Source organism: Prenolepis imparis, unplaced genomic scaffold (assembly GCF_030444845.1).
Source record: "Prenolepis imparis isolate NDT839.2.m4 unplaced genomic scaffold, iyPreImpa1.0 SCAF_13, whole genome shotgun sequence".
Classification (NCBI taxonomy): Eukaryota; Metazoa; Arthropoda; class Insecta; order Hymenoptera; family Formicidae; genus Prenolepis; species Prenolepis imparis.
Window position 1 is genome coordinate 2,095,970 of NW_028141171.1, and position 13,085 is coordinate 2,109,054.

Consider the following 13,085-nt stretch of genomic DNA (forward strand, 5'->3'; position numbering starts at 1 on the left):
TAAAAAATATGCAATTTTATCTCTTTGTTATTATACGTCTATATCTTCGTCTATCATAAAAATCAATTGATATTTGAGATTTTCGCGGTATACACAAATATTAGAATTGATTTTCGGGTTTGAACCGCGTAGACTTTTTGTTTGATTCGAACGTTTCGTGAACATTTCAGCTCACTTCATCAGGGAGGAACAGCCTGATACTTAATAATAAAAATCAATTATTTTTAAATTAATTTCAACAACATAAATAAAATAAGCATGTTGTACATTCTAGTCTGACCTTCATGGTGGCATGATTGAGCATGTCCTGCCATGCTTGATCAAAATTCCACTCATGCTGATGAGACATGAATCGTGCTTCGGCCAGAGCAACCGTTTCTTTCGCAGCTGCATGAATTTCGCTGGTTCTTTGAAACAGCTGTGCTTGTTGCTGACATTGCACCTGCAAATTGCGCGAGAAAATATTTCATTATTTTATTTACACAATAGTTCAGCTTGTTATATATATATATATATATATTGCAATTTTATCTATAATTGCAATTTTAATTAATTAATGCACATAAAATAATTGGTATTAATATATAAAAATTATATTAAAAACAAAGTGTGTTGAATAATATAAAAAAAATAAAACAAAATTATATATAATATTATATATATAAAATTTTTAAAAAACTTGAAAAATAATATACTGAAAATTATATTATTGTATAAACAATTCATTTATTGTTTCAGCTATTTACTGAAAAAGAAAATCAGTTTTATACAATTTTCAGTACTATTCTTCAAGTTTTTTTTTATAAAATAATAAGATTATAATTGGATATTCTTATACCTGAGCTTGACGAGCCATCTCCAATGCTTCGTAATAACATCTTGCCTTTTCAATACAACTAGTGCCAAGCTTATCAGAAATTTCTTTCAGCCTTCTTGTTGTATCAGAAAGAAGCTGTCTAAAGGCAGTGTGAGCTTCCTAAAAATAAATTTAAAAATCATAAATTAATATTACTAGTATATTTTATCTAAATATATATAATTGTTCTTGTGCATATTATATTATAAATGTGTGTGTATATAGAAATAAATATTACAATAGATGAAGTATTATTTCTCTTACATTCAATTCAGTCTCCAATTTATTTATATCATCTGTCGCATTGTTCAAGTTTTCCAACTCGATCTAAAAGACACATATCTCTAATTTGTACCTTGAAGTGCAGAAGAGATCATATAAAGATTTAGTTTAAAGTAACTCTCTTAGATTTTAATAAAAATACACTTAATTGATTTCTTTTCGTGTAAAAATAAAAAAAATAAAAAATATAATTTATCATTCAATGCTGTAAAAAAGTCATTAAGCATTAAAGATGACACTAAACGGAAAGTTGCAAATACTTAGCTGTAACTATACATGTATTAAACAATATATATTTTTCTATTTTTAAATATTTGCATAATATTCTTTTGTATATATGCAGGGTGAAAAAAAATACTGACTCCGAAAATATCTAAAAAAATATAAGTTTATTTATAGAAAACTGTCAGATAAAAGTTATAGGGTTTGAAAAGATCTATTTATTGATCTTATCAGTTTGACTTGGAGTGACGTCGTCAAAGTTAAGACAAAATTACCTTGAATTTTTTAAATGGAATCATATTTTTTTATATATAAATCGATCCCTCGCAATATTCTGCATAAAAAGTTATGACAGGAGGTCAAAAAGTGAATAGTTTACGAGATATTTTATACTTTAATTTGACATAATCTTACATAAACTATAAAATATATTTCATAAAATATTAATTTTTATAAAATTTGTTTTAAATTTTATTATATACTTTTTTTATCGATAATTTTAATTTTTTTAATTTTTATTTTCACGCGAAAAGAGATCGACTAAGTGTACTATTTATATCAAAATCTAAAAAGATTATTTTATCGGCAAAGAGAAACCTACTTTTAAGAGTCTTTGTTAAAAGACTTTTCTTTAGACAAAATATGACAAGGAGAGTCTGCATATATATATCGATCATATTCATGCGAGATAATTGCCTCAATTAAATCGCTTGCTTATGAAATAATTTTTTTTAATGATACATTGTCGCTACAGAGATTCAAACACAATCGGATTCACTCATAATCAAATACATCTTACATATTCATGCAAAGAAAAGTGAAAGCAAAATAGGACAATGTACCAGGCGGAGATAGACACTCGAATTAGTCGCCCGTCAAAACATAACCTAACTTAATCATTTTATTGAGTCGATAACCCGTCTATAAACAGCTGAAATCAATCACGATCCGGATAAGAAATTAGGATAATAATTCAATAATAATGACTTTTACCTGTATACGCGGGTCCAATGGGCCTACGCCGTTCTCCACAATGTCCATGCTTAAAATTGAAAATATTAAAAGTACAAAATATTTTTAAACCGAACATATACTAAAAATGAAAGAATAAATATTTCAGAAATGTATATTTTTATAATTACACTTTATTATTGGCCACTTTCGCAGGTATTTGTTGCGCGGTTCGAGAGCAATGTCAACTCGGGAACGCCATCATGAGTTAACAAATAAAAGTGCAGTTTCAAGTGCACCTAAGGCCCTGCGCACAATAGAGAAAATATTAGGAATAAATATTAAATATTATTAGGAATAGGAATTATTTTAAAATAATAAAGTCAGAAAGACTCTGATATACAAATACAAATTCAGATATAAAAAAAAGCCTTTTATACTTTTTTATATTTTTAAAGAATCTTTATTTTATCCAAATTTGTATTTGTATATCAGAGAGTTTTTTCGATTTTATTATTTTAAAATAATTCCTAATATTTAATATTTATTCCTAATATTTTTTCTATTTTGTGCCAGGCCTTATTGTTAGAGCTGTCAAACGTCAAACTGTCATATGGCTCCGAAACGTTGTTGCCAGTTTCTTCAAGACACGCGCCTATCTTCAGGGTGCGTTCGGTTTGGGCGCTCACGCTTATAAGCGCTGTTTTCAATCGTTCGGTTTGGTATCTGAGAGGTACCATTTCATGCGCAGCGTGTTGCCGCAGCAGTTCGTTGCTATTGGTTGAAGAATTGTTACTAGATGCTGCAAAATAAATTTCACCATATTTTGCTTCAGCACTGTGAAGTTCAATCGAACGAACAGTAAGGGTGCCGGCACATGCAGCGTAACTTGCGTAAGCGTAACCTGCGTATTCTAGTAATTTTAACAGAAGTTACGCCATTTTGGGCTCGAGATTCACATAGGGCGTATTTTACGTAAATGTGAAAAAAGCGTAACTAATTTAACCAATCACAGATTAGAGTTTCTGTTAGATATTCTAACAGAAATGCAAAACAAATTTGTGATTGGTTTTCGTAACTTACGCATCTGAAAAGGTACGCGTCATGTGAAGCCCGGACATGTGTGAAGCGTAATATTTGTAGTATATCTGCACTTAGTACACCTCGTGTGTTTTTGAGGCTATGTAAAAAGATTATCGGTGATACCATGGTAGACTCGTCATTACAAAAGGTAAAACTAATTTATATTTATATTGATTACGTTATAATTAATAATATATAAAGTTAAAATTCTAATACGAATCTTTTATATTAATAGGTGATTGTGGGATCAGAATACATAAATTCTGATTTATTATTACTTATTATTTGGAAACGGTGGCAGAGATGGAAGAAGAAGCAAACAGTTCAACAGTGGAAAATTAGAAAAAATCACTTATTAAAACTGTTTGCAATCTGGAAAATACTATCTGAAAAGAAAGAAGTTCGTCGTATGTGATTCTTATTCATTTTTATTTGCAAATTTGTTGTTCTAATCGTTCAATTTTATACTTGGAAACATTTGCATTTTTGGTAGTCAATATTCTTAAAAATGATGGTGTTTCTGGAATATTTGTACTCTGAAACTGTGATACATGACGGCACACTATTGAAATTGTGCTCTCTGTGTTTAATAATAAGTCAGATATCTGTAAAAAATGTACATACATATTCTTTAGTATTAAAATATATACATTATAGCGAACAAAATTACTTGCCTGGTTTACAAGTATCCCTGCATATTTTGTATCAAACTGTTGTAAAATTAGACACAGATATATTTGTTTATCAATGTGGTAGATGACAGAAATTTTTTTATGATTTTTATTTTCAATGATGCATACTTCTTCTGTATTCTGACATAAGCATTGCTTTACAAAAGCTAAAATAAAATAATTAATAATTAAAAGTATGTCTATGGATAATCTAAAATTATATAACGTTAATATTGCAAAGAGATTATTACGAATTAATGGCTCTCCCTCTATTACGATAAACTTTTGCATCCGTTCTGGCTTATTTTTTAGCCAGCTAACATGTAATTTCCTAAAATCAATTGTTTTGTATTATTTTATTTTGTAATAATAAGAACATAAAGTATAATCAGACTATAAAGCTACTTTTTAACTTACCCTGATTTGATTCTCATTCATTTTTATTTGCAAATTTTTTGTGCGAATAATCACTGACGAGGTACTGTTAGTGGAATAAATGCACTCTCTCTCTGCACCACGATACACTTCCGTCAGTTTCTTGAATCGGCGTAATAAAACAGCGTAGTCTGCGTATCCTAGTAATATTTTACGCCGAAGTGTAAAATTACTAGAATACGCATGTTACGCTTACGCAAGTTACGCTGCATGTGCCGGCACCCTAAGGGTGCCGTCACATGGGGCGTAACTTGGGTAAGCGTAACCAGCGGATCGCCAATCACCGAGTTATTCCGATAGAGCTCGACGAAGGGCTCTATCGGAATAACTCGGTGATTGGCGATCCGCTGGTTACGCTTACGCAAGTTACGCCCCATGTGACGGCACCCTTACAACTTCAAAGCGAACGATGTGAATAACGCTTAAAAGCGTGTAAGCGCCCAAACCGAACGCACCCTCATCAAGTCTATCATCATCGCGAACAAATATATCTGGAAGCGGCTATCTTCAGATGGGAAAACATTTAATGATGCCGAATGTACCTCGGTTAATAAAAGAACTTAGGACAATTTGCTTCTATAACTTCTAATATATTTTTGTATCCATAGAAAAGTGTTTTTTGATAGAGCTTTTATTGGGTTCTAGGAATTCCTTATTCGATAACCAATCAGTACGTCCGACAAACATTTCGTCCAATTTTGTTACATGTGAATGTAATCACACCCTGGATTGTAGGGATACGTCATCGATCCATACATTGCGCTACTGCCATGATGTATATATTTAGAGAATGTATGTATTGTATATGTATATATTTGTCATGTGTGCATGTGTGTATATACATGTGGGTTAATAGTGGTTAGTAGTTAACCGCGAATTCCTGCTATGAGTTGATATCAATGCCAATTGTAACACTAATGAAGTTGTGTCTTATTAAAAAAAACCCAACACTTGTATACCTCAACAACAGCGTAGCGAAATAATAAGTGTTTTACAGAAACCCTTGGGTGTACAATTCCGAAAATAAACGAAACTTTAGATATGCCGTTGGCAACTCTAACGGCTCCTTGGACCGAGCACCGCATAAATGAGAAGGTACAAAAAATTTATTAATTTTTCTTCATATATACATATATATTTTTTTTTACATGTATGATTTAAAATACAAATATATATATTTTACCTTTTCTTTTTAAATATATTTCTCTTCTTTATTTCAACATTTAATACATTTTCTAATATACTTTTATCTTATACTTGTTGCTTTAGCAAAGTACAGAGATTCTTCCGGCCGAAAATCAGGAAGAAGCAATGATTCAAGGAAACTTAATGGAAAGATCAAATGGTTGTTCGGAGTCTCATGAGATTGAAGTACGTGATATGGTACGGGAGGGTTATGAAAAAGCTGAACCTTCTCATTTTGAACTATTGAAAGTCCTTGGGCAAGGTTCCTTTGGCAAGGTAGAAATAACATAAAAATACATGAAAATGCATAAAAATGAATGAGAATGCTTTAAACGCATAAAAATGCATAAATGCACGTAATATATATATTTAAATATTTTTGCAATAATTGTTAATAATTACAATAATTATACTTTGCATATACAGGGTGTAACAAAACTGTTGGTTGCTATTTCAGGTGCATATTCAATTCATCGAAATGAGCAAAAATGTTCATATAAACATATGTCTTAAAATATGTCAATTTTATGTTACAGTCATGGTTGGGTTGAAGCTTAAGATAATTACAAAGCATATTATTTTATTTCCAACAATACAAACTAATAATAAAAGTTTTAGTTACAAACTAATAATAAAAGTTATATGTTGTTTAATTGCTGCTTGTTTTGTGAAAATAAAAAATTTGTTTAATGCAGAAATGGCAAATACAAGTAGAATACGCTCCTAAAATAGTAGCCCATAGTTTGTTACACCTTGTCACACCTCTTTATATATGTATGATTTAATTTAATTTTTAAATATTTGTAGGTATTTTTAGTAAGAAAGGTTGTTGGAAAGGATAGTGGCACACTATATGCTATGAAAGTCTTAAAAAAGGCAACGTTAAAAGGTACCAGAAGACACTATTAAATATTGATAAATATATTTTTGATTGTTATAATTATAATTATTTCATTGTGCATTTGTCTTTAGTTCGTGATAGAGTTAGAACTAAAATGGAAAGAAATATATTGGTCGATGTAGAACATCCGTTTATTGTTCGATTGCACTATGCATTTCAAACGGAAGGAAAACTCTATCTAATTCTAGATTTTTTAAGAGGGGGTGATCTCTTTTCCAGATTATCCAAAGAGGTAATTATTATTTGAAAATGACTAAATGTATTGTTGCCTTGTTCCGACGTTTGAAAAAGCCTAAAAATATGTTATATCACGAGAAAATGTAATAATCATTTTGATAAGAAATTGTATATAAATAATATATTGTAGATATATCATTATTTATATAGTAATATCGAATGTTATGAGATATTTTATAATTTATGTACCTTTAGTGTCAAATTTAGATATAAAATATCTTGTAAACTATATTTTTTAGCTATCTTACTCTTATAACATTTTATGCAGAAAATTGTGAGGAATCGATTTATTATAAAAAAATTATAGTACCATTTAAAGAAACGTCCTTCAAATAACCTTGAGAAATGTTCTACAGAAAAAAGTTAGTAGCGTCATCTTCTGTTCCCCTTCAAATCAAACAACTTTTGTTTAAAATATTTTGTTGTACAATAAGAAATGAAAAGGTTTTTGGGGATGGTCGATTAAAATTGGACACCATATTTTAATGTTTTAGGTAATGTTTACAGAGGAGGACGTTAAATTTTATTTGGCCGAATTAGCACTCGCTCTGGATCATATACATAAGCTCGGAATTATTTATCGAGATCTCAAGCCTGAAAAGTTTGTATTTGTTCGCGATATACTGCGAGTCGTATATATGTCTCTTTTGTAATATAGATATCCATTATTAGTGCATTCGATTAATTTTCTCTTTTTTATATAATATAGTATTTTGTTGGATACAGAAGGCCACATATCTTTGACAGATTTTGGCTTAAGCAAACAACCATTGGATGATTCAAAAGCTTATTCATTTTGTGGCACTGTTGAATATATGGCACCGGAAATTGTCAACAGAAAAGGGCATACTTTTACGTCGGATTGGTGGAGTTTTGGTGTCTTAATGGTTCGATTTTATATATCTTAATGTGCAACTGATGAAAACTAAGATATTAAAAGAAATTAAAAATTAATTTAATTTTTTAGGGTGTATTCCTTACGTCAAAATTTGTCCAAGTATTTCGTAAATATTCTTCAATATTTTCACACTTCAATATTTTCAGTTTGAAATGCTGACAGGTGCTCTTCCATTCCAAGGTGCAAACCGTAAAGAAACGATGACGCAAATCTTGAAAGCTAAACTCGGAATGCCACATAATCTTTCACCAGAAGCACAAGCACTTTTGAGGGTATTGTTTAAGAGAAATCCGGCGAACCGCCTTGGTTCTGGTAATATAAAAAAAATCTATTATTTTAATATTTTATATATTAAAATATAGCCTTTTATATATCTTTTTATTCTTAGGTGGGGTGGAAGAAATTAAAAGCCATATTTTCTTTGCTACTATCGATTGGGATGCTCTTTGTAAAAAAGAGATAAGACCACCATTTAAACCAGCTGTTAGAGAAGATGATGCATTTTACTTTGATAATGAATTCACCTGTAAAACACCTAAAGGTGACCAATCTCCTTCTTAAAAACAGAAGAAAAAGGAAGAATAGTGGAGTAAACTCAAATTAATAATAATTAAATGTGGGTTCTGATATCTTTGTGAATTCTTGCATCTTTTCAGATTCTCCAGGGGTACCACCTAGCGCAACTGCTCACGAATTATTTCGTGGATTCAGTTTTGTTGCACCCTGTTTGCTTGCGGATGTGGATCATGCAAAGTCTCCGGAAAGCAAAACCTACGATAGTATCAGCGCTGTCTTCCCAGCTTATGTTAATTCCGTTTCTATAACTGACGAATATGAATTCAAGCACGAGATTGGCAAAGGAAGCTATAGCGTGGTTTACTTAGCGGTCCATATAGCATCCAAAATGGAGTATGCTGTGAAGGTAATATCTCATGCAAAATTGATATGGAATGTATTTTTAAGTTACACTTGAAGTAAAAAAAAATATTTAAATAAAACTAAATAAAATAGGTGATCGAAAAATCAAAACGAGATCCGACAGAAGAAATAGAAATTTTATTACGATACGGTAGACATCCTCATATCGTAACATTGAGAGCTGTTCACGAAGACGACAAACGAGTATATCTCGTATTGGAACTTCTGCGCGGTGGTGAGCTTATTGACCGTTTGCTACAGAGACGAAACTTCACTGAACGCGAAGCTGCCGAAGTCATTCACACTATCACAAATGTGGTGCATTATCTTCACGAGAACGGAGTAAGTTGTAATCTTCAGAAATACGAGTACTAAATGACTTTGTACATGTATCTTAATCTTTACACACGTATTTATACAAAGCAAAAAACGATACATTATTATTGCATTAAAAGAAAGAAAAAAAAAACAGGTTGTTCATAGAGATTTGAAGCCATCGAATATTCTATATGCAAAACCTGGTGGTGATCCAACGACACTTTGTATATGCGATCTCGGGTTCGCAAAACAATTACGAGCGGAAAACGGTTTATTAATGACGCCTTGTTATACGGCAAACTTTGTAGCCCCTGAAGTGTTGAAACGCCAAGGATATGATGCAGCATGTGACATTTGGTCACTCGGAGTTCTATTATACATCATGTTAGCTGGGTAATAAAAAAAAAGAAATATTATGAACAGGATGTCTGCTGGAAAAACTGGGAATCAAGGGTTTTTTTTATCTTGAAAAGTCCAGAAATTCTCATGGAATTTTATTGAGACTCGGGGAATTTTTTTAAAAATTGTGTCTGATAATTTTATTCTTATATATTACAAGAGGTCGATAATCCGCTGATTGGTCGAGTTAGCAATCATATATAATCGCTTTCTTTATAATCGTATGAAGAGTAAACATTAGAAAGTGCATATATTGAAGAAATTTATTTTAAAAAACAGCATCTACATATTTTCTTATTTTACCTAGAATTTTAAACGAAAATATCTGAAAGATCAGGAAATTCTCGGGGCATTTTTTTATAAGATTCGAGTAGACACTGTATGAAAGTGATTACTTATTATATTGATTTATTTTTTTTTTTTCGCAACACCTAGGTACACGCCTTTCCGTAACAGTCCAGGAGACAGCGCGAGCGATATATTAGACCGGATCGGGCCGGGATATATAGATGTGGAAAGCGGGATATGGTGCCATATTTCGAATGAAGCTAAAGAGCTAGTTAAGAGGATGTTGCATGTAGATCCCACTCGAAGGCCTACAGCAACAGTTATTTTAAAATATTCATGGATTGTAAATCGACACCGCATACCTCAAAAAATATTACCTGACGTTATTAAGGATCCGCATAGTTTGAAGGTAATGTCAAAATACACAAAATATATTTGTCACTTCCATTGAACAAATGTGTCATGTGTAGTTATAAATGCGACATTATTTCTATATTTTCTGACAAATCTACACAGATCTGTACAATATTTTACAAAATAAATCCTATTTCTCAGATAGCAGTAGCTGCGACGTATAGAGCAATGGCGAGTAGTCCAAGATCACCCCATATTGGTCCTGTGGTTATGTCCGAATTAGCACGTCGTAGAACACAAGGCAAAACTGCTAGCCCCACTCAAGTTTAAAACTTATTAATATCTCTTGTATATGACAGGTTCAACTTTTAGATTCAAGATTTACTAAAAAATTGGGAGATACATAGAGTATAACAAAGTTGTTTAAAGTACAAGCGATTTAAAATATTGGAAACAGTTTAAATTGACGATATCGTGATTAATCTCTCAATTAATCTTTTAATCTCGTCAATGGAGAGTTTACGGAGGAACGTTTATGACAGAGCCGAATGTGATATTTATTTATAATTTTCCATATATATTGTCTTTAATATATACTATATATATACGCGCCTATATTTGTCACATGTTGCCATGGCTCGGGAAAGTGCAAACATTCGTGACAATAGTTGTCAGAAAGTATGTACTTTCTTAGAATTATTTCTGAATATTTTTTTATTTAATCATATTTCATCATAGATATAACATGAAAGATGTTGAAGTAATCATGTTGAAATAATAATCAATTACAATTCTCAAATAATCCATAAATATTTAATAACATAAAAGTATTTTAATGTATTATGTGTAAAATTTTATCTGTGCAATGTAGTTAGGACAAATTAATTTTTTTTAACTACATGTGTATACCGAATAAGTGTCTTATATATTTCCGCCTAAACTTTGAAATTTTAAAAACGTTTCTGAAAATTCCAGTGTTTTTATGGGCACGAGTTCTAAAAGATGTGTGATGTGATTGCGAAATCGTGCAAAATTATTTAATCATTGTTTAATTGTAATATTTAGCTAATAATTTGTTAAATAAAATTAAAATTGTATAAATTACACAACAGTTGTCATATTGGTGTTTCAAAGAAAACTATTTTTAGAGCGAATAAGCTTTTTCCTAAATTGACATGATGCCCACGTTTATGCTAACAAATCTCAGGGAACATCAGACGCTGATTTTTTTCAAACTTTTACAGTTTCTCATGTCAAAAGATGGAGAAATTTGTTATTGTTTTTGATTGGCTATCGCATGGCTTTTAGCCAATCAACTTGCAACTTTTCTGTAAGAGCCGAATTTGCGCATACGTTTCTTTTGCGAATGAATTCAAGAATCGAGCCCTGGTACCTTGTCGACCATGTCGGAATCGTGACGTCAGAGGCGAGAAAACACACGCTAAAATTTTTAAGATGCCATTTCTAAATAAAAACATATTTGCATAAAATAACACTTAAGATCTCTTTAATACACTTCTAAAAAACGACGAAAACTATCCTTTTTCCTTTATAATCAATCAACAGGTGTAAAATATAATATTATGAGGCCCAGTCCGTCTGGTCTTTGCACATGCGCAGTCATTCCGCATGTCAAAGTTTAATATCTCGATTATTTTACGGTTGTTGATTGACTGTCAAGGGAAAAGAATAGTTTTCGGCGTTTTTTAGAAGTGTATTAAAGAGATCTTAAGTGTTATTTTATGCAAATATGTTTTTATTTAGAAATGGCATCTAAGAAATCTCAACGTGTTATTTCTCGCCTCTGACGTCACGATTCCAATATGGCTGCGGTGAGCACCCAGGAGCCTCGGATCTACAATAGATGTAGTAAGCTTTAGGGTCATTCCACAATAGGTTGCAAATGTCCTCGTTGCCAGTTGACAATTGCGAATTGACCAATCAGAGCAAAGCAACTTGTCAGCTAATTGGTCAATCTGCAACTGTCAACTGGCAACGGGGGTATTTGCAACCTATTGTGGAATGACCCTTAAGGTGATGCTGGAGTGTACTCTGTTTTACCGACGAAATGTTAATTTTTATAACTTTATGTTTATTTTTTATTGGTTTTATGCAGGGACCCGGACCGAACCGGAACCAAAACCGATAACCGTTCCATAACCGTTTTTTTAGTAGAACCGAAACTGTAAACCGTATTGAAATTCTATTAAATTTATAACACCGGAACCATAACCGGACCGTTAAATTATTTTCGGTTTACGGTTCTTTTCGGTATTTTTTTCTGTTTTTGCGCAAATGACGGAAATGTCATGATAACTGTCTCCTCGAAGTGCAATTATAATTATTTTCTAAATATTCTGAAACGTGTATGTATTATCGCAATAGTGATAGCAGTGAGAATATTATATTTTCCGTTTTATATATATATATATATACATATATAAAGTATATATAAATTATATTACTTTAAAAAATTATTAATTTTTATGACATATGAAAATATATTTATATATGTACCTATCTATATTATATATACCTATATCTAAATATATTTTCATGTATAATATAAAGTGTTGTTTATTTATATGTCATAAAAATTAATAATAATTTTTTAAAGTAATATAATTTAAAAATTAATTAGAAAAACGAAAAGTAAAAATTTTTAAAAACCGGAACCGTAACCGAAAAAATCATAATTTAAACGGTTTCGGTTTTTTTATTTATCAAAAAACCGAAACTGGAACCGGAACAGTTATTAAATATTTTATTAAACCGTAACCGAAACCGAACCCTAATTTTGTTTCGGTCCGGATCCCTGGTTTTATGTACTGAGAACTTTATTGCGCATCTGTACCAATATCGGGGAACCAATTTATTGCTCTTTTTTATGTTATTATTTCGGTTTTGCACATGTTTTACATAAATCAAATTTTTTGTTTTTTTTTAAGGTTAAACTTCTAAACTCAATTTTAAAGGTTTCCTGTTATTCTTTCACATGCTCTCCTTGCCTTCCTGAGCTTATTTTGTATTTGCAAACTGTATAACTTTAATAAAAAATAAATATTTGTATGAACTGACAGCTTGTTG

General features: G+C 31.1%; 3 protein-coding genes across 4 annotated transcripts; 1 reads left to right on the forward strand and 2 right to left on the reverse strand.

Annotated features, from left to right (window-relative positions):
- Positions 1–28: 28 nt before the first annotated feature.
- LOC145944541 (SH3 domain-binding protein 5 homolog) lies at positions 29–2,614 on the reverse strand. Of its 2 annotated transcripts, XM_083052930.1 has the most exons (5): positions 2,503–2,614; positions 2,354–2,402; positions 1,121–1,183; positions 839–976; positions 29–442 (listed from the first exon to the last, which is right to left on the reverse strand). In XM_083052930.1, the coding sequence occupies exons 2-5, from the start codon at positions 2,399–2,401 to the stop codon at positions 236–238; spliced, it is 456 nt and encodes a 151-aa protein (XP_082909056.1). In that variant the 5' UTR covers position 2,402; positions 2,503–2,614; the 3' UTR covers positions 29–235. The 2 variants fall into 2 exon arrangements, with proteins under 2 accessions (XP_082909056.1, XP_082909057.1); XM_083052931.1 differs by lacking the exon at positions 1,121–1,183.
- Positions 2,615–3,815: 1,201 nt separating this feature from the next.
- On the reverse strand, positions 3,816–4,701 carry LOC145944422 (uncharacterized). Its single transcript, XM_083052730.1, has 4 exons — positions 4,483–4,701; positions 4,317–4,396; positions 4,069–4,232; positions 3,816–3,999 (listed from the first exon to the last, which is right to left on the reverse strand). Exons 1-4 carry the CDS (start codon positions 4,497–4,499, stop codon positions 3,823–3,825), a joined length of 438 nt encoding a protein of 145 aa, XP_082908856.1. The 5' UTR covers positions 4,500–4,701; the 3' UTR covers positions 3,816–3,822.
- A 631-nt stretch (positions 4,702–5,332) lies between these two features.
- On the forward strand, positions 5,333–11,107 carry LOC145944483 (ribosomal protein S6 kinase 2 beta-like). Its single transcript, XM_083052831.1, has 13 exons — positions 5,333–5,595; positions 5,770–5,961; positions 6,493–6,574; positions 6,658–6,818; positions 7,318–7,424; positions 7,533–7,710; positions 7,868–8,033; positions 8,110–8,262; positions 8,378–8,643; positions 8,733–8,981; positions 9,112–9,350; positions 9,792–10,053; positions 10,200–11,107. Exons 1-13 carry the CDS (start codon positions 5,542–5,544, stop codon positions 10,326–10,328), a joined length of 2,238 nt encoding a protein of 745 aa, XP_082908957.1. The 5' UTR covers positions 5,333–5,541; the 3' UTR covers positions 10,329–11,107.
- Positions 11,108–13,085: the final 1,978 nt, after the last annotated feature.

Excerpts from the sequence above, each read along its gene's own strand:
- LOC145944422 (XM_083052730.1), bottom strand. Across the intron at positions 4,233-4,316 it reads AGAGGGAGAGCCATTAATTC|CTTTTGTAAAGCAATGCTTA; the intron begins GTAATAATCTCT and ends ATTTTATTTTAG. Across the intron at positions 4,000-4,068 it reads CAGGGATACTTGTAAACCAG|ATATCTGACTTATTATTAAA; the intron begins GCAAGTAATTTT and ends CATTTTTTACAG.
- LOC145944541 (XM_083052930.1), bottom strand. The coding sequence starts at position 2,401 with ATGGACATTGTGGAGAACGGCGTAGGCCCATTGGACCCGCGTATACAG. Across the intron at positions 1,184-2,353 it reads CATTGGACCCGCGTATACAG|ATCGAGTTGGAAAACTTGAA; the intron begins GTAAAAGTCATT and ends TGTGTCTTTTAG. Across the intron at positions 977-1,120 it reads AATTGGAGACTGAATTGAAT|GAAGCTCACACTGCCTTTAG; the intron begins GTAAGAGAAATA and ends ATTTATTTTTAG.
- LOC145944483 (XM_083052831.1), top strand. The coding sequence starts at position 5,542 with ATGCCGTTGGCAACTCTAACGGCTCCTTGGACCGAGCACCGCATAAAT. Across the intron at positions 8,263-8,377 it reads CACCTGTAAAACACCTAAAG|ATTCTCCAGGGGTACCACCT; the intron begins GTGACCAATCTC and ends GCATCTTTTCAG. Across the intron at positions 10,054-10,199 it reads AGGATCCGCATAGTTTGAAG|ATAGCAGTAGCTGCGACGTA; the intron begins GTAATGTCAAAA and ends CCTATTTCTCAG.